Source organism: Anolis sagrei, chromosome 5 (genome assembly GCF_037176765.1).
Source record: "Anolis sagrei isolate rAnoSag1 chromosome 5, rAnoSag1.mat, whole genome shotgun sequence".
Taxonomy (NCBI): Eukaryota; Metazoa; Chordata; class Lepidosauria; order Squamata; family Dactyloidae; genus Anolis; species Anolis sagrei.
Window position 1 is genome coordinate 158,916,196 of NC_090025.1, and position 25,874 is coordinate 158,942,069.

At 40.6% G+C, this 25,874-nt stretch overlaps 1 protein-coding gene across 1 annotated transcript in view; it reads left to right on the forward strand.

Annotated features, from left to right (window-relative positions):
- The window catches only part of EMP1 (epithelial membrane protein 1), a 40,005-nt gene extending 15,620 nt beyond the window's left edge, over positions 1-24,385 (forward strand). Inside the window, exons 2-5 of the mRNA XM_060777191.2 lie at positions 9,163-9,281; positions 18,026-18,134; positions 18,256-18,396; positions 22,038-24,385. Of these exons, the coding sequence (XP_060633174.2) occupies positions 9,204-9,281; positions 18,026-18,134; positions 18,256-18,396; positions 22,038-22,198 (489 nt within the window). The 5' untranslated portion in view covers positions 9,163-9,203 and the 3' untranslated portion in view covers positions 22,199-24,385. The remainder of the gene's footprint in view (positions 1-9,162; positions 9,282-18,025; positions 18,135-18,255; positions 18,397-22,037) is intronic.
- The last annotated feature ends 1,489 nt before the right edge of the window (positions 24,386-25,874 follow it).

Genomic DNA, 25,874 nt, shown 5'->3' on the forward strand with positions numbered 1-25,874 from the left:
GACCCACAGGCTAAGAACCACTGACCTAGAACTTTCCTAGAGAGAACATATTTTGTCAAATGCAGATAGATCAGTGGTTCTCAACCTGTGGATCCCCAGAAGTTTTGGCCTTCAACTCCCAGAAATCCTAACAGCTGGTAAACTGCCTGGAATTTCTGGGAATTGTAGGCAAAAACACCTGGGGACCCACAGGTTGAGAACCACTGAGGTAGATGAAACTGTGGACAATGGTGCTGCAGATAGAAGAGTCATACTGTATGTGTCTTCAAGTCACTTCTTGGTTTTGGGAAATCCTATAGGTTTTGCTCAGATAAGTACTCAGAAGAGGTTTGCTATTGCATTCTTCTGAAACATTACTCACAGCATCTAATATTCTTTGGTGGTCTTGCACCAAAAAACTAACCCATGTTTACCCAACTTAACTTCTGATTTCAGATAGGAGCTTGTGCTTTCAGTGTATATAGGTGGAAAGCCAGGAAGGAGATAGTGGGGGTAAAATCCCTGACATTTGAGCTTGTGTTGGCTTGAATCGTGCAAAAGCAAACAGCCCCTTACAAAGTAAATGTTGGTATTTCAACAGACCAAAGAGTGGCTATCATGTCTCTGTCTAAATCTCAGCACATCAAGGTGTTTGATAAGTGCCAAATACGTATTAACTATCTCATACAGGTAGTTTTGTATAAAGCCCCCACCCTGATGCAAATTAAAACATAAAGTCATGTAAAAATTTCAGAACAAATCAATCTCATTTGGTTTGTAGGATGATTAGGGGAGAAGATGGTCTTGCCTTGGGCTCAGTGCCAGCTCTCAGCAGCTGGACCAATGTATGTGTCCATTTCCCATGATATCTAACCTACATATAGGAAGAAATTCAGGACTGTGCAGCAGCTAATACAGTAAAACACATATACATACCTCTTCCCCTCCACTCCCATCCCCACCTCTCCACTCCCTCACCTAATTCTCTTGGTCCTTTGTAGATGTTCTCCCTGACATCGTTCTCATTCTTTCTTGTCTTTCTAACCAATTATTTTCTCCTTCCACTGTCCACATCTCTTTCTGTCACTCTGCCTTCTCCTCCATTTGTCTTCCATCTCTGTGATCATTCTTTTCTTTCTGTTTCCCTCTCTCCCATTTCCTACTTCTTTATCAAGGTATTCCAGCAGTAATGCACAGAAACTAGCTGACAGGTGGCACTGTGACCAAGGCTGGATTAAGATGGGTCAAGGCCCTATACCCAGCCTGCTCCTCTAGATGTTGTAGGATTGCAAATCCCAGTAGCTCTTACCCAACAATTAAAAAAAGGAATTCCTTCTTAATTTGTGGACATAAAGTGCACTTTACTTAGTCTGTGCATCAATTTATCATTGATTGTAAGAGACACTTCCACAGCTGAAAGTGACAGCTGTATGGAGGGCATCATCTCAGTTGCCTTGGAAGACAAAATATTTTCCTGTTATAAAAAGATTAGGGCATCTACCCCTCACAGTCTAGTTTCATACCATTCTCTGGTCTTGCGTGTATTCTGCTCATGATGGGACCTTTTCAAAACAGGGTGACCAAGATAAGATGATCAAATCATGTCTAAAGAAGATTTTAGGTATTTTTCTTGTTACAGGAGCAAAATCGTAAAGTTTAAAAGCTACTTGCTGTGTCACGTGCCACTGTCTCATATTCTGTTATCAGTTTTGAGTCAATACAAAGGTAAATGAGGAAAGTCTCACAGATCAACTTGAAGTATGCATAGTTTTAATGAACTATTCAATTAGTTCCTTTTGAGAAGTGGGAAAAAGTTAATTTTTTGACAGTCATGGCAACATTTCTTCATGTAAATGTTTTCCCTTGAACCATGAGACTGAATGCAATCCTGCTTAACATGAAAGATTTAATTGTCTTGAGTGAAACTTACTGTCTCACTTTTTCTGAATACCAGACCCATGGATTGGACTCTGATCTTCTCACTGAACATTACAGATGTAGCCAGGGTTTTCTTTTAGTTGTTTTCTGTTCTGGACTGTGGGATTTATCTGTATCTTGCAGTGGGGTGAGACCACATGAAAACCTTTCAGGTATGGGTCAGGTGGAAGGGGTGCATACTTTTCATACTCTTGTGCTGGTGCAGGTGGAGCTGTAACTTGCTTTATTAGACTGCAGCATTCTCCTGACATTTCTGGGATCCTTCACTCCCACCACCATGCCCTTTATATCATAACAGCACAAGTGAACTATCAGACACTTATATGTTAGCAAGCAGGACCAATTTTAAATAATTTGGGTCTGAGACATTATGCTAAAAATATTGAGGTATCTTTCATTCAGAAATATCTGACAGAGGCTTAGAGATGCTGATAGGAAGAGTGTTAACAAAGCACAGAAGCACATAAATGGAGATATATGCACAATGGCATGGGTGCAACTGCCATTGTCATTCTGAGAGTTGGAGTCCAAAAACCGTAGGACTGCAGGCACTGTGTGTGTGGTAGAACTGGATACATTAGGAACCAGAATAGACTAACCAAGAAGGATTAAGGCATCCTAGCTTACTCAGCATTCCAGTGTCCACAGTATATCAATGGGAGAGATTTCTTCACATGTGAAAACTAAAGAATAAAATGCTACTAGGCATTAGAATATAAAATAAGCACAAGACACTAAGCAATTGGTTTAATGGTGGTTGAGACACAAGCTTATGGGTGTCCAATTCCAAAATAAACACACGGTTACAATACAAATTTATTTATTTATGTATTATGTCAGAAGTGAATTGAGAAAGCAGTTATGATGTATAGAAAAACCACAAACAAAGTTTTAAAACTTTACACTATACTACATTTCCTTTGACCAGAAGCTGGCCACTTGGAGTGCCTCTGGTGTTGCTGTAAGAAGGGCTCAGAGTGCATTGTAGTAAGTGGTCTGTGGTTTGCTCTTCTCCATGCTCGCATGCCATGGACTCCACTTTGTGGCCCCATTTCTTAAGGTTAGTTCTGCATCTCATGGTACCAGAGAGCAGTCTGTTCAACGCCTTCCAGGTCACACAGCCTTCTGTGTGCCTAAGAGGGAGTTTCTCATCTGGAAACAGCCACTGATTTTGGTTCTGGTTTTTTAACCTGCCACCTTTGGAGTCTTCCTTGCTGAGGCATCGTTGTGAGCATCTCTGTAGATCTTAGGAAGCTATTTCTTGATTTAGGGTGTTGACTTAACCTATAACATACAAATGTATAGGTAAAAAGACTTATACTGATATCGTTACAAGCCTCTGACTTTCTCCAGTGAATAAAGTCATGTAGTTAGGAGGGTTTTGTTTGGAGTACTTTACAATAGAAGGAAGAAAGGTAAAATGGGAAATTGGGCCAAATGATATAGTAGCAATCCAAATTTGACCACAAAGATCCCTATGTAGTTGAACTCCACAGGAATTATCAGTTAGAAATATGTGAGGTGATCATTATTTTACTTAGTTTTAATGGTACTTAGATTGTTAACCTCTTCAGTTGGATGATGCTTTGTGACTTTAGGAAGAGCTCAGAGTAGAAAAAGCATAGCCCTGCCTGGGCCTAAGTATGACCAAGCAAGCAAGCTGTTTTCTTCTCCAGTTTGTGTTATTCTGAGCGTTCTTGCTAGTTATTGGCTGATCCTGATAGAAGATATGTGGCATGGGAGTACTAATGGTTGGCAAATCTAGTAAAAATGGGGGAAAGTTGTGTCATCCTGTTCCAAAAAAGACATAATAATTTTTAAAAGAGTCTCTCTCATACACACAGGGTGCAATTAGATGAAATAGAGGGAGGGGGAATGGTAGAATAAATGAATAACATATGTGACTCTGCAAAGCCTGGTGGTTTAAGATTTCCATGGAATGCATCATTAAAGAAAGCTGTGTGCTATTATAGGTTTCATCGTTATTACTACGCTTCTATTTCTAATTTTTCATTGTATTCCTTCTGATCACTGTTATGCTGATTTCTGGACAGTGTCTCTTTAACAAATTATTGTGTGACTTTCATCCACATTAACCAGACCCAGTTCCATGTATTATATCAAAACGGAACTGATTTGCCCCCCCCCCCCCCACTCCAACCTTCGGCATTAAATGTCTGTATAGATGTGCCCTGGGATATATCTATGTAAATTTTACCCATCTATGGTTCATGGAATCTTGTCAATAACTGACACCGCCAAGTGAGCTACAATTTTGCCTCTCCCTCTACCAAATCATAGAATCAAAGAGTTGGCAGAGATCTTATGGGTGATTCAGTCCAACGCCCTGCCAAATAGCAGGAAAATCACATTCAAAGCACCCCTGACAGGTGGCCATCCAGTCTCTGTTCAAATGCCTCCAAAGAAGGAGCCTCCATCACACGTTGGGGCAGAGAGTTCCACTACTGAACAGCCCTCACAGTCAGGAAGTTCTTCCTAATGTTCTTCCTAATGTTCTCCTTTCCTGTAGTTTGAAGCAATTGTTCCTCATCCTAGTCTCCAGGGCAGCAGAAAACAAGCTTGTTCCCTCCTCCCTATGACTTCCCCTCACATATTTACACCTGGTCCTCATCATGTCTCCTCTCAGCCTTCTATTCTTCAGGCTAAACATGCCCAGCTCTTTTAGCTGCTCCTCATAGGGCTTGTTTTCCAGATCCTTGATCATTTTAGTTGCCCTCCCCTGGGAACATTACAGCTTGTCAACATCTCCCTTCAACTGTGATGCCCAGAATTGGACACAGTATTCCAGGTGTGGTCTGATCAAGGCAGAATAGAGGGGTTGCATGACCCTGGATCTAGACACTAGACTTCTATTTATGCAGGCCAAAATTCCATTGGCTTTTTTTGCCATTGCATGACATTGTTCTTTGTGGTATGGGAATACCAAGTCACCTTGTCTCTCTCCTGAAGAATCTGTATAAGGACCAAGTAGCAACAGTAAGAACTGACCATGGAACAACAGACTGGTTCAAGATTGGGAAAGGCATACGGCAGGGTTGTATACTCTCACCCAACCTATTCAACTTGTATGCAGAATACATCATGCGATGTACAGGGCTTGATGAAAGTGGGTGAAAATTGCTGGAACAAACATTAACAACCTTAGATATGCAGATGACACCACTTTGATGGCTGAATGCGAGGAGGAGCTGAGGAGCCTTCAAGGTGAAAGAAGAAAGTGCAAAAGCTGGGTTGCAGCTAAGCATAAAAAAACCAAGATTATGGCAACAAGAATGATTGATAACTGGGAAATAGAGGGATTAAATGTGGAGGCAGTGACAGACTTTGTATTTCTAGGTGCAAAGATTACTGCAGATGCAGACTGCAGCCAGGAAATCAGGAGACACTTATTTCTTGGGAGGAGAGCAATGTCCAATCTTGATAAAATAGTGAAGAGTAGAGACATCACACTGGCAATGAAGATCTGCATAGTGAAAGCAATGGTATTCCCCATAATCACCTACGGATGTGAGAGCTGGACCATAGGGAAAACTGAATGAAGGAAGATAGATGTTTTTGAACTTTGGCGTTGGAGGAAAGTTCCGAGAGTGCCTTGGACCGTGAGAAGATCCAACCAGTCCATACTTCAGGAAATAAAGCCTGACTGCTCATTGGAGGGAATGATATTAGAGGCAAAGATGAACTACTTTGGCCACATCATGAGAAAACAGGAAAGCTTAGAGAAGACAATTATGCTGGGGAAAATGGAAGTAAAGGGGAAGACGGGCAGACCAAGGGCACGATGGATGGATGGTATCCTTGAAGTGACTGGCTTGACTCTGAAGGAGCTAGGGGTAGTGATGGCCGACAGGGAGCTCTGGCGTGGGTTGGTCCATGAGGTCACAAAGAGTCGGAAATGACTGAATGAATGAACAACGACAACATGAATTGTCGAAGGCTTTCATGGACGGACCTCACTACCTCTGAGGATGCTTGCCATAGATGCAGGCAAAATGTCAGGAGAGAATGCCTCTAGACCATGGCCATATAGCCTGAAAAAACCTACAACAACCCAACAACAACATGACATTGTTGCCTCAGGTTTAACTTGTCCACGAGGACTCCTTTTTCACATGTATTGCTGTTGAGCCAGGCGTTCCCAATTCTGTATCTTTGCATTTCAATGGTTGGATTATGAAAATGGTAGATCAAAAAGCTTAATTTTTTCAAGGTCTGTAATTTAAGTAGCAAACGCCTATGGTGATACTCTACTTGCAATGTGATGGTAACAGGAGAGTCAACATCATCCTAGTTGTGATCAACATAATATGCATACTAGCAGACAGGAGGACTCTTCAGTTCTTTTTTCAATCGAATACTAATATTGTATTCCAGGAACAGGCAGCAAAGCGAGTAGGACAGCCACACCCTTTGTTAAAAAGGAATTTTGAGAATGTAGATGTAAGATTCCCCACACTGCCACAAACACAGCAACAAGACTGACCAAATGTAGCCAAGCTAATTAGAACTTGTTGCATGAATGGGGAAATGAATCAACTTCATTGCAAGTAAATGCTGGTTTTTTTCTGGAAATGCGCTGAGGCAAGCTCATTGTATTAAAAATCATGGGATGGGTCCCTTATTTCAAAGCTTGGTTTGTTCGTGTGCATGAACTGTTGCAATAACATCATTGATTCATTTCCTCCAACAATAGATCTTCGAAAATGTATTTTGTTGTCAAAAGCCTCACCGTAAAGTAGCATGGAGCTCATGGGAAAGCCAGCCAAGCAACACAATGAAGTGGTATTGCTTGTCTCAAATTGTATCCATTTAGGCAAGTGGGGAGAATGCATATCAGGATGTCCCAAACCAGAATGTCATTTTTTAAATTAACTGTAACTCCCAGAATTTCTATGCCAACCAGGATGGCTCTGGAAGTTCTAGTTCTTAAAGTAGTATTTCCAAAAGATCTCAATGGCTTCAAACAACAGGAAAGGAAATTCCACCTGAACATGAGGAAGAACTTCCTAACTGTGAGAGCTGTTCAGCAGTGGAACTCTCTGCCCCAGAGTGTGGTGGAGACTCCTTCTATGAAGGCATTTAAACAGGCTGGATGGCCATCAGTCAGGGGTGCTTTGAATGCGATTTTCTTGCTTCTTGGCAGGGGATTGGACTGGATGGCCCATAAGGTCTCTTCCAACTCTAGGATTCTATTATTCTAATGGCTTTAGGTAAGGGCATCTAAAGGGATGATCTTGTGCCACATTAAAACAAGTGGAGAGGCTCTTCTCTGCATTCATTTGGTGATGGAGAAACATCAATAGGATCTTCTTTGGGAAGATGGCTCTTCCCTGGTTTCTTGAGCTTGCCTTCATTAACTGACTGATACTGAGAAGCTGAGGCATGACACTTGTAGGTCCTGAAGAAGTGGTGTGTAGAGCCATCCATCAAACAAAGTTGCCCTCTGCTGGGTGGGGCTGACTATTTTGGAAGACCCACATTCATGGTTTGGATGTAAGTTCAAGTTCAAGCCTGAACTTGAGCGGCCAGCTTTCAGAAGTGGTAACAAATGCTTTTATTTGTAATTATTTTATGAATCACCTTGCATGCCTTTTTTATTCTGAAATGTTTTTAGCCCCAAAAGCTGACTTGCCATTCTAAATGTGCTGCAGTTGCTTAGACTGGTAATGATGTGTGGTGCCTGCTTTGTTTTTGAACTGTTGAATGTTGCTTCTCATTTTAATTTGTAAGTGATTTAAATTTAAATCAAGAGAGTCTGAATGAAATCTTGCTTGTATGTATTTTTTCTTCCATGGAGACAGAGGGCGAAAGGCCTAGATATTGCCCATGCTGGAGTCAGAGGATTCAAAGGAGCCATTGCACATTCTTATGCTTTCAGAATAAGAAAAAAATATATTGAGGGCAGGTCACAGATTTTGAAGATAACATCTAGTTACTGATAGGTCCATAGCTTAAGATCGAGGGATAGGGACATCAAAATTTCTGTTTTGGTTCTGACAAATTCACAGTAGCATAGTGGTCTGAGTGGTAGACCAGGGGTGCATCTGCACTGCACTTAATGCAGTTTGATACTACTTTAATTCCCATGGCTCAATGCTATGGAATTACAGGGGGCCGTAGTTTTACAAGGTCTTAACTATATCCGCCAGAGTGTCGGCACTTCATAATACTATAGCTCCCAGGATTCCAGAGCATCGAGCCATGGCAGTTAAAGTGGTATCAAATTGCATTAATTCTAAAGTGCAGATAGTTACACCTTATCATAGAACTCTGAGTGACTGGATTTGAATCCCTATTGAGCCATTGAAACCCATAGAGTGACCTATGATAAGTCACACTCTTTTAGAATGGGAGGAAGGCAATTTCACACCTCCTCTGACTAAATCTTGCCTAGAAAAACGTGTGATAGGGACACTGTAATTCAAAGACATGTAACAACAAGAAATAGAGCCTGATAGTATATATATCCAGATTTCTTCATCCTGTTCCTGTGATTTCACTTGTGATTTGAATGATAAATGGTCTTTCAAACTCAAGCCAAGGTTCTCACAAAATTAGGTTCTTGTGTGCATACAGCCATCAGGCCATGGGTTTATTGCACCTGCCCTAGAGACATGGGAGGCAAGAATGAAATAAAATGTTGTTCTCTCTCTCTTAGAAAATATATTTTAATCTTATTTTATTTGATTTTCAGTTTCTCACACATTTCTTTTTAACTTCTTGAAAAAATTAGTTGTGGGACTTAACTGTATCTCCCCAACATCTCTGAATAATTGTGCTGAGAATCTTCTAGGAACTGCAGACCCACCTTATAATAATGTCTCTATTATGCCACTTTTTGTGTGTGTGTGTGTCAGGAGCAACATGAGAATCTGCAAATTTCTTCTGGTGTGAGAGAATTCACTGTCTGCAGGGATGTTGCCCAGGGGATGCCCAAATGTTTTGATGTTTTACCATCCTTGTGGGAGGCTTCTCTCATGTCCCTGCATGGGGAGCTGGAGCTGGCAGAGGGAGCTCATCTGTGCTCTCCTGGATTTGAACGTTCGATCTGTCAGTCCTCAGTCCTGCCAGCACAAGGGTTTAACCCATTGCTCTACTGGGGCCTCCATACTTGGTCAAGTTGAAGTCAAGGGCCTCGTTTCCTGGTTGTGGTCAGTTATATTTACACATTTCTAGATTCGACACCACTTTTTATATTCTTCTATATGTGTTCCTCTCCAACAGACTTCTCTTCCTTTGAGGTACCACTGCAGTGAAGAGCCAAGATGTTGGTGCTACTGGCTGGTATTTTTGTGATCCATATCGCTACCACAATCATGCTGTTTGTCTCCACCATTGCTAATGTAAGTAGCAAAGCCTTTCTTGAGTATTTTATTGACATAGTTTTTCAGTCTTCTCAAGTTGGTTGCAGAACAGGTGTGAGTGACTTTTTCTATTAGAAAATGATATTTTGTCATGAATAATATGCTGGAAGCCATATGCTAGGAAGACTGGAGCCAATGGTAGATCTGCCTTGAGTCAACATGAAGTAAAGCTACCCCTCGTCTCTCTTCCTTCTCTGCTTTCCTCCCAAATGTGCCCTCCTTTTTCCTACTCAATGGGATGTTGGAAAAGAACAGATCACACTGCTAAAGCCCTAAACAGCTTGCTCCTGAAATGAGCTCAACATCATTTTTAGCCTGGACATCAAAATACACTTTCAGACCTGCTTACGAGGTTCAATATCAGTCATGTTTTTATATTGGTCTAGTCCAGACAACAACTTGTCCCCAGGGAGGTAAAAAAGAAAGACAAAACTTTTCATGTTCATATATGCTGCTTAAGGTGGCTGTTGTTTTGCATAGCTGGTGGTTCCTGAAACCTATAAGAGCAGCCACACCCTGAGGAACTGGAACACTCCCTATTTATTAACTGAAACAAGGCAGCAATTCAATGCAACCTAAAGGTTTAAAATGGTAGTATATCCACTCTCGTATCTTGGAAAAGAAACACCCAGACACACCTCACTCCGAAACCAGTTGAGTGAGTGGAATTAATACATCATCAGTTGGAGGTACTCTATCATTATACCTGCCAGGCAGTCTGCTACATAATTATGAGTTCTTCCTTTTTTCACCTCTTTTTCTAGTCATAAAATGTTGTCTGATCAAAGCCAAGTAGAATAAGAGGCATTATTATAACCAGGAGGGCATCTATATCATTTATAGCAATCCAAGCTCACTTTAATGATCATAGTATCATCCTATGGAATCCTAGGATTTGTAGTTTGAAGAGGGAATGGGAATCTTCTGTGAGACTGCAGTGGTGCTTTATATCAGGGGAGTGCAGTCCAACAAACTACCAGGAAATTTTGCCAAGACTACAAATTCCATGATTTCATAGAATGAAACAATGAGTGTTCATGGCAAATTGCTGTAACTGTGGCTAACTCTTTCAGGTTCTACTAACTCCTAGCATTCTCTTTCTGGATCAAAGCCCTTGGGAATTCTGGATCACTTTAAAATTTCTGCTAGCATTCCAGATTACTCCCCTTTTTTCAGGATCTTGTCTTGCTTACTCTCCCAGCCTCTGACCTTAATTGTTTCCAACCACTTCTTTTCCCCATTTAAACATTTCAGGACAGGAATCATTCCAGAGGTTCTTCCTCTCAAGTGCTTTCTTAACAGCCTATCACTGCACTGCTCCCTAGTGGACACCAATATACAGACCCACAGAGACCTGGAGAGTTTAGGACCTCATCACACTGACTAGAGTATGGATCCACTTTAAATCCAGTTTCTGCCTCCTACAGATTTCTGGGGCTAGTATTTTACGAGAGGGCCTTTGAACTGCTCATCCAGACAAGTCTTGGGCCTCATTAAACTACAAACCCCAGAATTCTCTAGAAGACAGAAATCGGATTTGAGGCATCCATGCTCTAGTGTGATGAGGATGAAACAGTACCTTAAGTGTGGCCAGTGTAACCTAAAGGAATTTTTTTTGCCTCTGATCATATAGAATTTTTCTTCTTAAAGTCTCCAGAATTAAAAAAAGTTTGGACTCCAGGAGCAATGACTTAGCTCAAAGTATCCCTCAAGCCCTCTTAAACCTTCTACCAAACTACCTGTAGCTGGTGATAGACTTCTAATCATTTTGGTGGTGGTTCTTAAGTGATTTATTGCACTTTCACGTCTAGTGTAGGCTCTGGCAGGTTCTCAAGGGTGAAAACTGGCCTTCAGTCCACATTAATTCCTTATCAACCTTTGGGGAATGCTTTTGGACTAGAGCATCCCACAGACTCTCCACCAGACTCTGAAAGAACCCTATTGGGGTGTTACATCTGTGTGAATTAGAATTGTGCCCTTATGTGATGCCCACATCCAGTAAACAGCTTGTATTACATTACTATTCATGTCAGCCATTAAAGGGCCTGAGGTGCAATGCAACTGGTGTTCATTGCATAGTTCCCAATGTGCATCAGACACCAATATTTATTGGGCACTCTTGCTAGTGCCCCAATGTACATTTTCAGAATTCATTAACTGTGTTTCTTAGTGCCTTTGGTACTTAATTAGACACAGTGCAGCCCGCATATCCATAGGGATTATATCCCCAAACTTTGCATAGATACATGAAACCATGAATAATAATGAACACTACTGAAATGAAGGACTTTTGGCCCAGAAATAGCATAGAATTGTGCTGGAAGATCAGACATGGCTAAATGAAACTCTGGATATCAATTCTGCAGATACTAAGCTCATACTGTAAATGCAAATTTACTTACATAAAAGGTCATATAGGATTCTTGCCAATTTAACTGCATCCATGTCAGAAGTTGCTAGAAAACAGAATACATCATTCTAGCTATTTATTTATTTATTTATTTTAGACAGAAGTATGGCCAGGTAATTGATTAGGCTGATGGACTGAACTGCTTTAGATGCTTCAGTTCATGATTGATTAATCCTTGCCTACATCCAAGGCATACACACAGTAATATATGGTTCATGCCATATAAGTCACATATCATCCATTTGATTGTTGTGTTCCAGCTTCTGTTGGTCTGTGTGATGATTAAAACAAATACATGTAGAGAGAATGGCTGATGCCTATGTCTCTTCCTGCTTGCTGCAACCAGCCAGTGATGTTTTAAGATTAAGACCTTGCTGTGTCACAGCTGGGGATTGCCTGCAAATCCAGTAGTACATATTGTAAAATACATCCACAGGTCTATTACCTGCACGCAGTCAGGCGTCAAAGATTTTCAAAGGAGTTTGCAGGCAAAGCTTTGTTTGATACCAATTTTCATGGGCTTTTGGTTGCTCAAAATCCAACAGTAAAGACAATATGAAAGGCTGAGTATTTCAGGGAAAGTTCTTGGCAGAAAACCACAACAGCCTTAAGCAACCTGGCACCCTTTGGATGTGTTAGACTACAACTCCTTTCACTCACAACCAGCATGGCCATTGATAGAGAGATGATGGAAGTTTTAGTGTATCATGTCCAGAGAGCTCAGAGTTGGGAAAAGAAGCATTAAGAACATTCATGTTCATAGAATTAGAAGAATAGTTTGAATAGACAGATTGGCAGAGTGAAAGCCAGACACAAACCCACAGAGGTCTACAGACTATGCATTTGCTACAGAACAAGTTGAATTTTCCACAGGCTGATGACCAAACTTGAACTACATTGTTATGTTTAATGTACAGTTGTTAATGCAATTATCAGTTATAAAGACTAGAGGTGCAGCTACTGTGGAATTAATTGTCAGCACTTTAACCCAGGAATCATAATAATTTGGCCCTCAGTAATCATAACAATTCAGGAGAACTACTGAAGAAGGACCCCATTCCCACTTCAGAGTTCCTCACTGCAACCTGGGGGAAAATGCTAATCCAGACTCTAGGTCTGATCAGAACACATCCATCAAGCTCCAAATTCCACCAAATGTGAAAGACTAAATGCTTATCACTCAATACCCTGAAGTCACAGTGGCAGTTCTTATTTTAAACCCCCCCCCCCCCCCCACACACACATTAGTGTTATGGTGTTATTTTCATGATTTTGATTCATAGTCATTTAATCCTGTTTTTAAGTAAACAAATGAATATGGAAAGTCCCAGTAAGAGATACCAAAAATATTGCGTTTACATAAAAATATTGTTTCCTTTGATAGCTTGAGCGCATAGTTTACGGATCAAAGACCAAGGTTGTTTTTAAAAGGTGGAACACAAAGCTGCGCTAATGTAGTTAGGCGGTTCCAGACAGCACTTTAAAACCCGATTTGACTCGGGGGTGATTCCCCACAGGTCCAATACCCCATTAGACCGGGCCTTTCTGGACAGCCCAGATCTAATTAATTTGTGACAAAGCAGGGTTTACCTGCTTTGCTCCAAATTAATTTGCTTTTACCTGAGGTGTTGTTTGGATTCCTCAGGCAAAAGCCCCACAGGCCCCACATTTCTGGGCCTGTCTGGAAGGGCCCTAAGTTCAAACAATTAATTTTATGCTTTGCAATGTTAGGCATGGGGGCTGATGGACAAATTCAGAGAGATGACACAACTCTTATTTTGGAGTGGAGGGGAACATCCTCATTTTGTCATCCACTTAGCTACATCTCTGAACACAGGAACACGTTGATTTATTGAGTCCTAATGTCCTCTGTGCCAAGAGATTATTCCCCAGTATTATGTACTATCTGATTCAGTAACTTATCAGTTACTGAAAGAGTATCAGATAATATGTGAGGCTGTTTAAACAGTTACTCTGGTTTAATAGCCCTTAAGAAGAGATTCTTCACTTGGAAAGTGTTGGGCCTTATGCATATTGATTATCAACAAATTCTGAGCACTTTTACCATTCTCTTTTTGTTACATCTCCTTTCCTGAAATCGTCTCCCTCCTTCCCCCTTTCCACTATGACATGGAGTCAAGATGCAGTTACAAGGTTATTGGAAAATCTTGTTTTTTTAAAAAACTGATACAAACTTACTTGTTGTAGATCTTCCAGATAATAAAGCAAATGAGACTTAGGATCTCTTCACACGAGACATCCCCCTCCCCCACCCCTTTGTTGCTTTTATGTGTGGCAAGGAAGGGGTCTGCCATGTGCCATCACACAATGCATGTCAAAGCACCCTCTACCATCCTCACCATGTGATGAGGGGAGGAGGAAGGGTGTGCAGGGTGCCACAAGCTGCCTCGCACACCTTCCCTTTCACAGGCGATTGCCAGCACAAAGGCATGGCCGAAGAGGTCCATAGTTACTCATTCGCTTTTGGGCATCCTGAACAGGTCTGAGCTCGATAAGCATATGACATTATAGATATATATTAAATGGGAATCGAGTATGAGAGAAAATATTATTCATAGTCTGTTGAATAGTTGATTAATGAAGAAACAAGATGAAATTAGACTTACAGATGGACATGTGCATAAGTGACACTCACTAAGAGTAAAATAGGAGTGGGGAAAATACTTACAAAATACCCCTTCCCTATTTTAACCTCTCCCGCCCCCCCAAAAAAAAATCCTTTCTGTAATTTTTGCAAAAAGGTCCTGAAATAAGAAAAATAATGGAAAAAATGTGGAAAATCTCTTGGATTTTTGAAAACTTTCAAATATTTGTTACTCACATGGAAATATGAAACAATCATAAATATCTAAGGATATAATAAATTTATTTGCCTACCTCTAGTTGAGCATCTGCTCTAGGAGGGCATAGATACAAAAGGCATGTAGGTTGGAAGCCAAAGTGTGCAAGCTTTGCTTCAAACTACTATGTTACTATAGCCCCTTCCACATATTTGAACAAAATGCCACATTTTCTGCTTTGAGGTGGAATATATGGCAGTGTGGACTCAGATCACTCGGTTGGAAACAGATATTGTGGGATTTCTGCCTTGATATTCTGGGTGATATTGCTGTGTGGATGGGCCCTATGACTTTCAATAGAGTGACTGTGGTGCAGGCTCTATGCTGCCGGAAAATTAGCTCTAAATGCCCTAAAGATACCAGATCCCATCTGATCTTGGAAGCTAAGCATGGTCAGACTTGGATTTATTTATTTTATTTATCGTGTCATCAGCAACCATTGTATTACAATTCTAACAGAGCAAAACAGACACAGAGATTAAAAAGAAAAAGACATGAGAGAAGCCTCCTCGCAGGATTGCAAGACATCCGGGCGTCCCCTGGGCGACGTCTTCGTAGACGGCCGATTCTCTCAACCCAGAAGCAACCAGAGACGACTTGAAGCATGCAAACAAGGAAGCAAAACAACCAACGGTCCTTTTCAGGACCAACCATGACAATAATCACAATCAACATCGAAGGCATGTCAGCTGCCAAAGAGCAACTGCTCTATAAACTGTGCCGAGATAAGAAATGTGACGTGCTGTGTGTCCAAGAAACACACAGGGATGAACGACAGAAACGACCCAAAGTCAGACTTGGATGGGAGACCATCAGTGAATACTAGGCACTCTAGGCTATATTTCAGAGGAAGAAGCTGGCAAAACCACTTCTGAGTATTTCTTGGCATAGAAAACTTTATGAAAAATTATGGGGTCAACATAAATTGACTGACTTGAAGCCGGACACACACACACACACACAGTCACTAGTTTGGCTTCTGCCTATATCAGTTCTAACTTACCTCTATCAAATTATGTCAGTGTCATTTGTTAGTCAGTTTATGTGTTACACTAGGATTCTGGAAGCCCTGGGTTCAAATCCCTGATCATTCATGGAAACCAACTGGGTGACATTATACTAGTCACACTTTCTCAGCTGAAGAGGAAGACAATGGCAAGCCTTCTCTGAAGAGATCTTGCCAAGAAAATACTAAAATAGGGCTGTCATAAACTGGAGGGGTTGAGTCAAAGCAGCTTCTGGTTTAAGAGACAGCTCATAATCCCAGTTAGTCATATGCCATTAAAAATCAAATTGTCAGGAAGGTCTTTCCAAGATAAGCAATAAAGAGCAGAAGAGCTTCTCCACTATTTCCTCGGTATGGTATGGCCAAACATGGTATGGCCAAACATTTTGGGAGATGGCATTGGGGAGGAATGCCTATGGCTTTTTAGAAATACCTACTGAAAGATTCATAATGATTGCTTTCCCTGCAGCACTTTCTGTGGAATAAAAAGCAGATATACAAAACAGATCTTCCCCTGCCCCTAAGACCACTCTACAGAAAACGAAGTGAGGTCTGGTGCTTGAATGGTTTATTTAGATTCAATCAGTGTTAAGGAGAGCACTTGCTTAGGAAAAGTCCCATTGAATTTACTTGGAATAATTTCAGAATCAGAATTAAACTACATGGAGCCCCTAATACAGCAATTCTCAACCTGGGGGTCGGGACCCGAGGGGGGGGGGGGAGTTGCGAGGGGATTTCAGAGGGGTTGCCAAAAACCATCAGAAAACACAGTATTTTCTGTTGATCATGGGGGTTCTGTGTGGGAAGCCCAATTCTATCATTAGTGGGGTCCAGAATGCTCTTTGATTATAGGTGAACTATAAATCCCAGCAACTACAACTCCCAAATGCCAAGGTCTATTTTTCCCCAAACTCTACCAGTGCTCACATTTGGGCATATTGAGTATTCATGCCAAGTTTGGTCCAGATCTGCCATTGTTTGAGTCCACAGTGCTCTCTGGACATAGGTGAACTACAACTCCAAAACTCAAGGTCAGTGCCCACCAAACCCTTCCAGTATTTTCTGTTAGTCATGGTATTTTCATAGGAGTTCTGTGTGCTAAATATAGTTCAATTCCATCATTGGTGGAGTTCAGAATGTTCTTTGATTTCAGGGTAACTATAAATCCCAGCAACTACAACTCCCAAATGATAAAATCAACACCCCACCCCCCAAACCCGCCAGTATTCAAATTTGGGCGTATTGGGTATTTGTGTCAAATTTCGTCCAGTGAATGAAAATACATCCTGCATATCAGCTATTTACATTATGATTCCTAACAGCAGCAAAATTACAGTTATGAGGAAGCAATGAAAATAATTTTTTGGTTGGGGGTCACTACAACCTGAGAGGTCACGGCATTTGGAAGGTTGAGAACCACTGCCCTAATGAGTAACAGAACTGAAAAAAGCAGGGAGGGACAGGAAAATTTGACTAAACCAAGCACATGTTTGCATAATCCCAGAAATACAATCATATGTTTGCATAATCCCAGAAAGGTTCCTTTGCTTTGGTTTCTGATGACCCCTGCTGGAGGCTCCTATCTGGAAAGAACCAATCATTTAAGGCATTATTACTTACTTTAAAAAAAAAAAAAACCAAGACAGCATATTATTGAGCAACAACAGGAAGGATAATTTGAAGCCAAAAAAGCTCAGGAAACCACAGGGAGTTCTTTTTATTTTATCAGCACTCTGTTGTTCCAAGGTTTGGCTCAGATCCTGCCAAGGGAACAGCCCTCTGTGGTCTGCAGGGAGCGGCTTGAGAAGATCAGTCATTCCTCCTAGACCAAGAGCAGCTTCCCGTCCTCAGTAATGAATGAACAATGCAGGAAATATGCTGGAAATGGTCCAATGGACCCATGTTTTCCCATGTGGATTTCCCTCTTTATCTGTCTATTTACTTAGTTACTTAATAACATGTGGGTTGTTGTAGGTTTTTCGGGCTACATGACCATGTTCTAGAAGCATTCTCCCCTGAAGTTTCGCCTGCATTTGTAGCAAGCATCCTCAGAGGTTGTGAGGTCTGTTGGAAACTAGGAAAATCAGGTTTATATATTTTTGGAATGTTCTTTCTCCTACACTGGATATTCCACGGATATATAAACCCAATTTTCCTAGTTTCCAACAGACCTCACAACCTTTGAGGATGCCTGCCATAGATGCAGGCAAGATACCAGGAGAGAATGCTTCTAGAACATGGCCACACAACCTGGAAAACCTACAACAACCCAGTGATTCTGGCCATGAAAGCCTTCGACAATACATTCTCCAAGATACAGCCACCAGAAATCCAGTAATAGTTGACTCCATGTTTGCAAGCATATGCTGTTCTAACATAAGCCTGGTTAATTCATTTTTTAAGGTTGAGCAAAAACTACATTTACATCTGTTCTGTTTTGTTTTAGGTGTGGATGGCAGGCAAGTATAATAATACAACAACAAACTCATCTGGTCTTTGGCAGCAATGTGAAAATGACAAGTGCAAAGAGCTTAACTTTTCCGAGGATGACCTCTGTAAGAGACTATTTACTATCATCTAATTTTTGCTATTAAAGTACCATTGTACATTTTGGCATCAGGAGGAAACTCCAGATTCAAACCTTTTCTCCCTTTTCTCTCTTCCATGTGTTATTAGCTGCCCTCAAGGCTGTCCAGGCTTTCATGATTCTAGCCATCATCTTCTCCTTTGTCTCTCTGGTCATGTTTGTGGTCCAGCTCTTCACTATGGAGAAAGGAAAACGCTTCTATATCACTGGAGGAATAAAGCTGATTTGTTGTAAGTAAAAGCATTTAATAATCTATCAGTGCAATAAGAAAAGATGAAATAGTGTAACGACAAATTGGAGCGGCCATGGACTATGATATTGGATTGCATGATTTTAAATAATTGGTTTTATGGTACAATGGGTTAAAACCTGGTGCTGGCAGGACTGAAGACTGACAGGTCAGAGGTTCGAATCCGGGGAGAGTGTGGATGAGGTCCTTATGTCAGCTCCAGCTCCAGCTCCCCATGCAGGGACATGAGAGAAGCCTACCACCAGAATGGTAAAACATCAAAACATTGAGGCATCCCCTGGGCAATGGCCTTACAGGTGGCCAATTATCTCATACCAGAAGCAACTTGCAGTTTCTCAAGTAGCTCCTGACACGAAAAAATTTTTTAATGATTATTTTCATGCATATGTTTTATTATGTGTGTTTTTGGCATCATTGTTGCCTATATATGTAAGCTGCCTTGCGTCCCCTATGGGGTTGAGAAGGGTAGGGTATAAGTACAGTAAAAAACAAACAAACATAATATGTAGACTTCTTTACATATGGTTACAATCAGGGATGGGTTAACCATGAATAAAAATATGCACATGGTTAAGGCATCAAGGTAAAGGGGGCACTACAGAAATCTTCCATTGTCAAATTTACCATGGTCCAAATGGTGTAAAACTGCAAATGGTGCAGCTAAATCAGGTTCCACAAAAGGAGGCTCTGTTAGCTCCAGCTCCCCATGTGGGGACATGAGAGAAGCCTCCCACAAGGATGGTAAAACATCAAAACATCTGGTGTCCCCTGTGCAGACGGCCAAATGCAGACAGCAAATTCTCTCACACCAGAAGCAACTTACAATTTTTCAAGTCACTCCTGACACAAACAAACAAACAAAAACCAAATGTGCTTAGGGTTTCTAAAGGTTTTGATCTAGCCCTTATTACAATATATTCCACAGAACTGGGAACCAGTATGGCTTGGAGGCCAAACTACAGTGGAGACCACAAAGACAAAGGTTTCTGCCCCATACCTGCATTTTAGCTGTTCCTCTCATTTGTACATTTATAGTTGGCTAAAAATCACAATACTTGTTGTCCTCAAAAGATGATGGCTTAAGGTAGAGAAGCTGATGAATCTTTTGACAATTAAGCATGATACCCCACCTAAAGTTGCACAGTTTTGGGGCATGCATTTTTTGCAACACTCTTAAAGCCAGACTTGAAAAATCTGTGTGACAAAAAAAACCAAAACCCTCTTTCTAAACATTCAAACCATTTTTTCAGATAATCATAGCATTTTAAAGTGTTTTTAATAAAAAAAATATATTCATTTATGGGATTTACAAAATTCATTCACTTTTGTTTTGCCCCCCCCCCCCACCCTTACATTTATAAACCACTCTGTAACCATGGCTTTTTGGATGGACTACAAAAGAAAAAACATGTTTTGGGATAAATTATTTGTTAGTTAAGCAATTTAGGGAGTTATGGGTCCCAAAGTATCTTTTCCATTCACTTGATCCCCCAGCCAACAATTAAAATAGTCACAATTATAATAGCATCCCATGGAATTTAGCAGATGTAACAAATGCAGCAAATAAAATACTATTGCTTAAAAACAGCTAAGGGACAAAAATGTGTAATGCTAAATAATACAAAAAAGAAGGATAAAAATTCAGAGCCAAAACAGTACAAAACCACTATTTATGCTAGAAAGCTTAGCAGAGAATATTTTTAAAGGCTCCATTTATCACTACCTCTTAAGTGAGGGAGAGGGGTAGGCACCACACAAACTAGTGGAAGTCACTGCTGTTCAGTTGGTCAGGTGCCACACTTCATGTATTTTATATAATGTTTTATGAATTATTTTAACTATGTTGTGCCCTTGTTGAGCTGCAAGGAGAAGTGGGTAAGAAATAATAATAGTGATTATTATTATTATTATTATTATTATTATTATTATTATTTGAAACACAACAAGATGAGTCCACAGCAGACACTCTGCTTGCTGTTGTATTGGATCACAGGTCAGACACTTCCCAAGTATCTAGGACTGTGTGATGTATCGGCGAATAATGTCTGCAGATCCCAGTAAGGTGGCCTTCTGTAGTTGGCAGATGGTAATTTTGTCAGCGCCGATTGTGTTTACATGCAGACCAAGGTCTTTAGGCACTGCACCCAGTGTGCCGATCACCACTAGGACCACCTTGACTGGCTTGTGCCAGAGTCTTTGCAGTTCGATCTTTAAATCCTCATATCGCGTCGGCTTTCTCAGTTGTTTCTCTTCAATCCTTCTGTCACCTGAGATTGCAACATCGATGATCCATACTTTTCTTTTTAACACAATCATGAGGTCAGGAGTATTGTGCTCCAAAACTCTGTCTGTCTGAATTCGGAATTATTATTATTATTATTATTATTATTATTATTATTATTATTTTACTGACACAAAAACACAGTATGTCACAGCATACAAAATCCAGCATATATATCTCATTTGCAGTGTCATACTTGTTTTTGTGTCAGTAAAATAATAATAATAATAGATAGAACTGCAAAGAGTCTGGCACAAGTTAGTGAAGGTGGTCCCAGTGGTGATCGGTACGCTGGGTGCAGTTCCTAAAGACCTTGACTTGCACTTAAAAACAATAGGTGCTGACAAAATTACGATCTGTCAGCTGCAAAAGGCCACCCTACTTGAATCTGTACACATTATTCTCTGATACATCACACAAAAAGCCAGCATAGTGATCTTGTTTGCTGTGTACCAATTTTATTGTGTATCAAATAAAAATAATAATCCGACAGAATTAAGAGAGCAGCTTTGGATGACCTCAAGGCATGGGAATGTATCTAATATGTAGGGAGATAAGGTCCTTTTAATCAATTCCTGTGATCACAGTTTGGAGAGGGTACTCTTTGGGGAAGGTTGTTTTTTGGAGAAAGAAGACCCCCCCTCCCCCTCCCAGTGATATGGGAGTTCCCCACTGTCCATGCTCAATCATGGAACTCCTCTGGGTGAGAAGGTAGGCAAGTCTGGTTGGAGCCAGCCGATCACAGTTGTGAAGGTGGGTCCTATAGGGCAGAAATAACACAAAACTGAGGCTTGTCCCTGGCAGAGGGCAGATAAAGAAAAGATGGCATACAGGCAGGGGAAATAACTGGTCCAGAGGAGAATGTTTATTATTATTTTTTACTAAAATATTAAATCAGCCAAAGTCACACAGAAAGGGTCTAAATCACTCTGTAACTTTTGAACTGTTAACTACTTAATCATATTAGAGAATGAATCTACTTTAAATCTGGTTTCTGCCTCCTACAGAATTTTGGGGTTTGTAGTTTAGTGAGGCTGCTAAAAACTCCTCCCTAAACTACAAACCCCAAAATTCTGAAGGAGGCAGCAACCAGATTTAAAGTGGATTCATTCTCTAGTGTAATGAAGTCAACAAAAGCTGCATCTTTCATCCAAAATTTTATAACAGCAAACCCATAGCGTCAACCTCCATATGAACTGAATTTCAAATTGTGGAACTTAATGTGTTCCATCTTCCACCTGTTTCTCATTTACTTTAGACCTGAAATCATGTGGATAGCCCAAAAGTTGATGTAATGACTTTCCTGATTTCTTTCTTTCTTTCTCTCTCTCCTTTCACAGGGCTCTTCATTCTGATTGCCGTCTCAATTTACACTGCCCGGATCCCACAGTATTTTAAAGGAGAGCAAGACCACCACGGCTACTCCTTCATCCTTGCTTGGATCTGTTTTTGCTTTAGCTTCATCACCGGGGTTCTGTATCTTGTACTCAGAAAGAAATGAGGGCCATAGGGGTAGCTTGGGAGGGAGGACTGGAAAATTGGGAGGGCTTGTGGGAGGGATATGAAGGTCACTTTTTCTATGAGGACTGTTTGCCAAAAGAATTGAATCCACATGCTGCTCACCTAACATTCCCAGTTGCAGAATAGAATCCACCACAGAGAGAAAGAGAGGCTGCTGACAATACCATCATGGATCTCTGAGACAATGAAAATGCTTGAAGAACCTTCTAAGCAGCCAAAGACCATCTCCTTTTTTATACTGTGACACGAGTCTTCCATCTTAAAGGACTTTGAACCTCTGCTTCCCTATTTGCAAAAAAAGAAGACGCTAGAAATGACATCAGAGTTCTTGGCTTTCCTTTCCTAAACCTTCTGCAGTGATGATACATCTGCTGCCCCTGTGCTTTCTACTGCTCATTCCCACTCATTTATGGAAGGTGTTGCAAGAGGATACATGAGAATGCCAGATACTCTAATTAAATGACAGCACAGACCCTTAGTTACATGTTCTTGAAAAATGAAAGTCATGAAATGTGAAAGTGGCTTGACTGAAGTGAGGCCAAATCTCAACATTAAAAGCACAAATGCAAGCTTTTATCACTGTCTTAAGTGCCTTTTAAAAAATACAAAAAAGAGATAGCCCTCCTGCTGTGGAAGACTTTAGAAGGAGAAATAGCCATTGGGAAGTAATGAGGGAAGGTGAACAGGGGTGGCAGATGATGGAAGTTGTGGGGGAACCAGTCCAAGTATGAAGAAGATAGAGTTCTTAGTGGCTGGAAAAACGCCATCATGGTGTGGGACATTCATTACAGCTCATTGTAACAATTGGACACAACTGCACTACAAAGAGTATATGGAGTCCCCCATGATAACATTGAATTGTTAGGTCTGTAATGTCTGCATTCTACAAAACATCAAACTGAAAGAGCTATTTCTAGTCAGATCATCCTTGGCTCATGGGACCTTCCTTCTCACCACCAGATTAGATTTCCTTTTCTCATATCTCTAGAAAAATACTAAGCCAGAATCATCCAAGCCATAGTGTTTCTATGTATGGTTGTGAGGGTTGGACAATGAAATATGTAACAAGAAAAAGAATTAAATGTGGTGCTGGAGAAGAGATCTTTGGATACCACAGATCATAAAATATACAAATAAATCGGCCCTAGAGCAAAACAAGCTTGAAATTTCACCACAAGCCAAAATGACTAAATCCAGACTTTCTTAGTCTAGATGTATTGTGAGAAAACACAATTCATTGGAAAAGAGTATAATGCTGGCTAAAGTGGAAGGCAATAGGGAAAAAAGACCAAGGCGGCAGTTCATGTGCACTGATTCAATATAGGAAGCCATGGCTCTGAGTTTGCAAGACCTGAGCAGGCCAGTTGGTGAATGGGGCTCTTGAAGGTGTCTCATTCATAGGTTTGCCATCAATCTAAGTTGACTTGATAGTAAATAAAAGCAAATATATGAGTAACAGACAATATATACTTGCTGCAAAGAATAGATTTGGGCTTTTGGATGGGTGGGGTGTTCTAAAATACCAGATCTTGCATTGGCTGTAGGATCGCTTTTATATTTCCCTCACAAATGCCCTAAAATTTTAGAAACTGTAGCTAGAGTTTTGCTCCTGGGACAGGATTTTGCTTGGCTGGGTTTTCTTACATAGGAACCACCAGCTTTTAGGGCCTTTTCTTAACCCGCTCCCCACATGCTTTCATTTCATATATTACATTTCTCATGGGTCTAGAAGCCCAGCTAATTAAATTTTACAGACAGTAGGCCAAGCAGGAAGTGACTGTATGGAGATGGAAAGAATTACAATGTCATAGTTATTGTTTGCACTGGGATTTTCAGCCCATGTATTCCTGCCATTTAGATCAGTTACAATAATGAGTGGAAACAATGAATGGCAAGAGGCAAATGCTTTCTCTGCTTTGCTCTACTCATGCAAAAGGGGAGACAAATTCAGGACTGCAAGTTTAGTATAAACAGTATTCTCTTTCTTTGTCTTCTTGTTACATTCTTTTTCCATGTACACTTTTGTAATTGGGTGGATATGTTCTGCTATTATACTTGCCGTTTCTCTATGTTTATTTCATGTGCAGTCATTGTAAATATTTTGATACCAGTGTGCCTATAAGTAGGGATATCAAAATAAAATCCAGTTCCCTTTATCATACACAAAGAGTCTTGTTTGACTGTGTGGTTTTCGGCATGAATCAAGGTGCGTTTTTTCTTCATCTGAAATATACTCCCTAACACACTGGAAAACCTACCAAGTGATGACAGGATAGTTTAACCCAGGGGTCTCCAAACTAAGGCCTGGGGGCTGGATATGGCCCTCCAAGGTCATTTATCTGGCCCTTGCTCAGGATCAACCTAAGTCTGAAATGACTTGAAAGCACACAACAACAATCTTATCCCATCAGCCAAAAGCAGGCCCACACTTCCCATTGAAATACTAGTAACTTTATATTTGTTAAAATGGGTCTCCGTTTTAATTATTGTATTATTTTGAAGGGTTATGTGCACTACAAACAAGATATGTGCAGTGTGCATAAGAAATCATTCATATTTTTTTTAAAAATTATAATCCAGCCCTCCAACAGTTTGAGGGACTGTGACCTGACCCTCTGTTTAAAACGTTTGAGAACCCCTGGTTTAGCCTAAAGGTGGCTTAAAACATTAAACACAATTAAACATTTACAGCATAGAAAAGCTAAAACTCTCAAAACATTAAGTTATAAACATGATCCAGTAAAGAACCCTAAAAATAAATTATATTATACAAGGTATTTTCCTCCTGAAATTCATTCTTTATGGTCTGCTGTAATCAAAGGGTCTTCATTTTTAATGGAAAAATAGTAAGGAGAGTGCCAATTTCAGCTCTCAAGGAGGGAAGATGTAGACCCTGGGGTAGCCACCAGTAGAAAGTGAAATTTCTCACAAGCTCTGAGGATGCTTGCCATAGATGCAGGCAAAACATCAGGACAGAATGCTTCTAGAATATGGCCATATAGCCCGAAAAACCTACAACAACCCAATTTCTCACAAAATTACAAATCCCAAAATTCCATAGCATTGACTGAGACTTTATTCACATTGCAGAGTTGTAGCAGTTAATGTAGTGTCAAATGTGGAAAAAAACTTCAGTCGCTTTAGGCAGTGGTTCCCAACTCATGAGCCCAGGTCCACGGGTGGGCCACAAGACCTAAAATAAGGTTCGCGAAAGGGAGTGAAGAAAGGAGACACCAGTGCGTTGCCCTCACCAGCGCTTTCTTGGCTGGTGGAGAAGACTCATCTGGTGGCACACATGAGGGGGGCAGGAGAGAAGAGGATAGGGGGAGAATGAAGGATGGAAGGCTGTTGCACTCGCTACGGCCTTGGGAGGCTTCCCAGACCTTTTCGGCCTTGGGAGGCTTCCCAGACCAGGATGGGGAAGACTCACCTGACAGCATGAGCGAGGATGTGAGAGAGAGAACGAGAGTCCTCAAAAGTAGTAGGAGTAACAATAATAACAATAATAATAATAATAATAATAATAATAATTACAATAATTACAACTGCCACACGTCAGTTGTAATGAGAAAGCAGCTCTTTGTAAGACCCTATTTGTTCCCCCAAAGTTATTATTATTATTATTATTATTATTATTATTATTATTATTATTATGG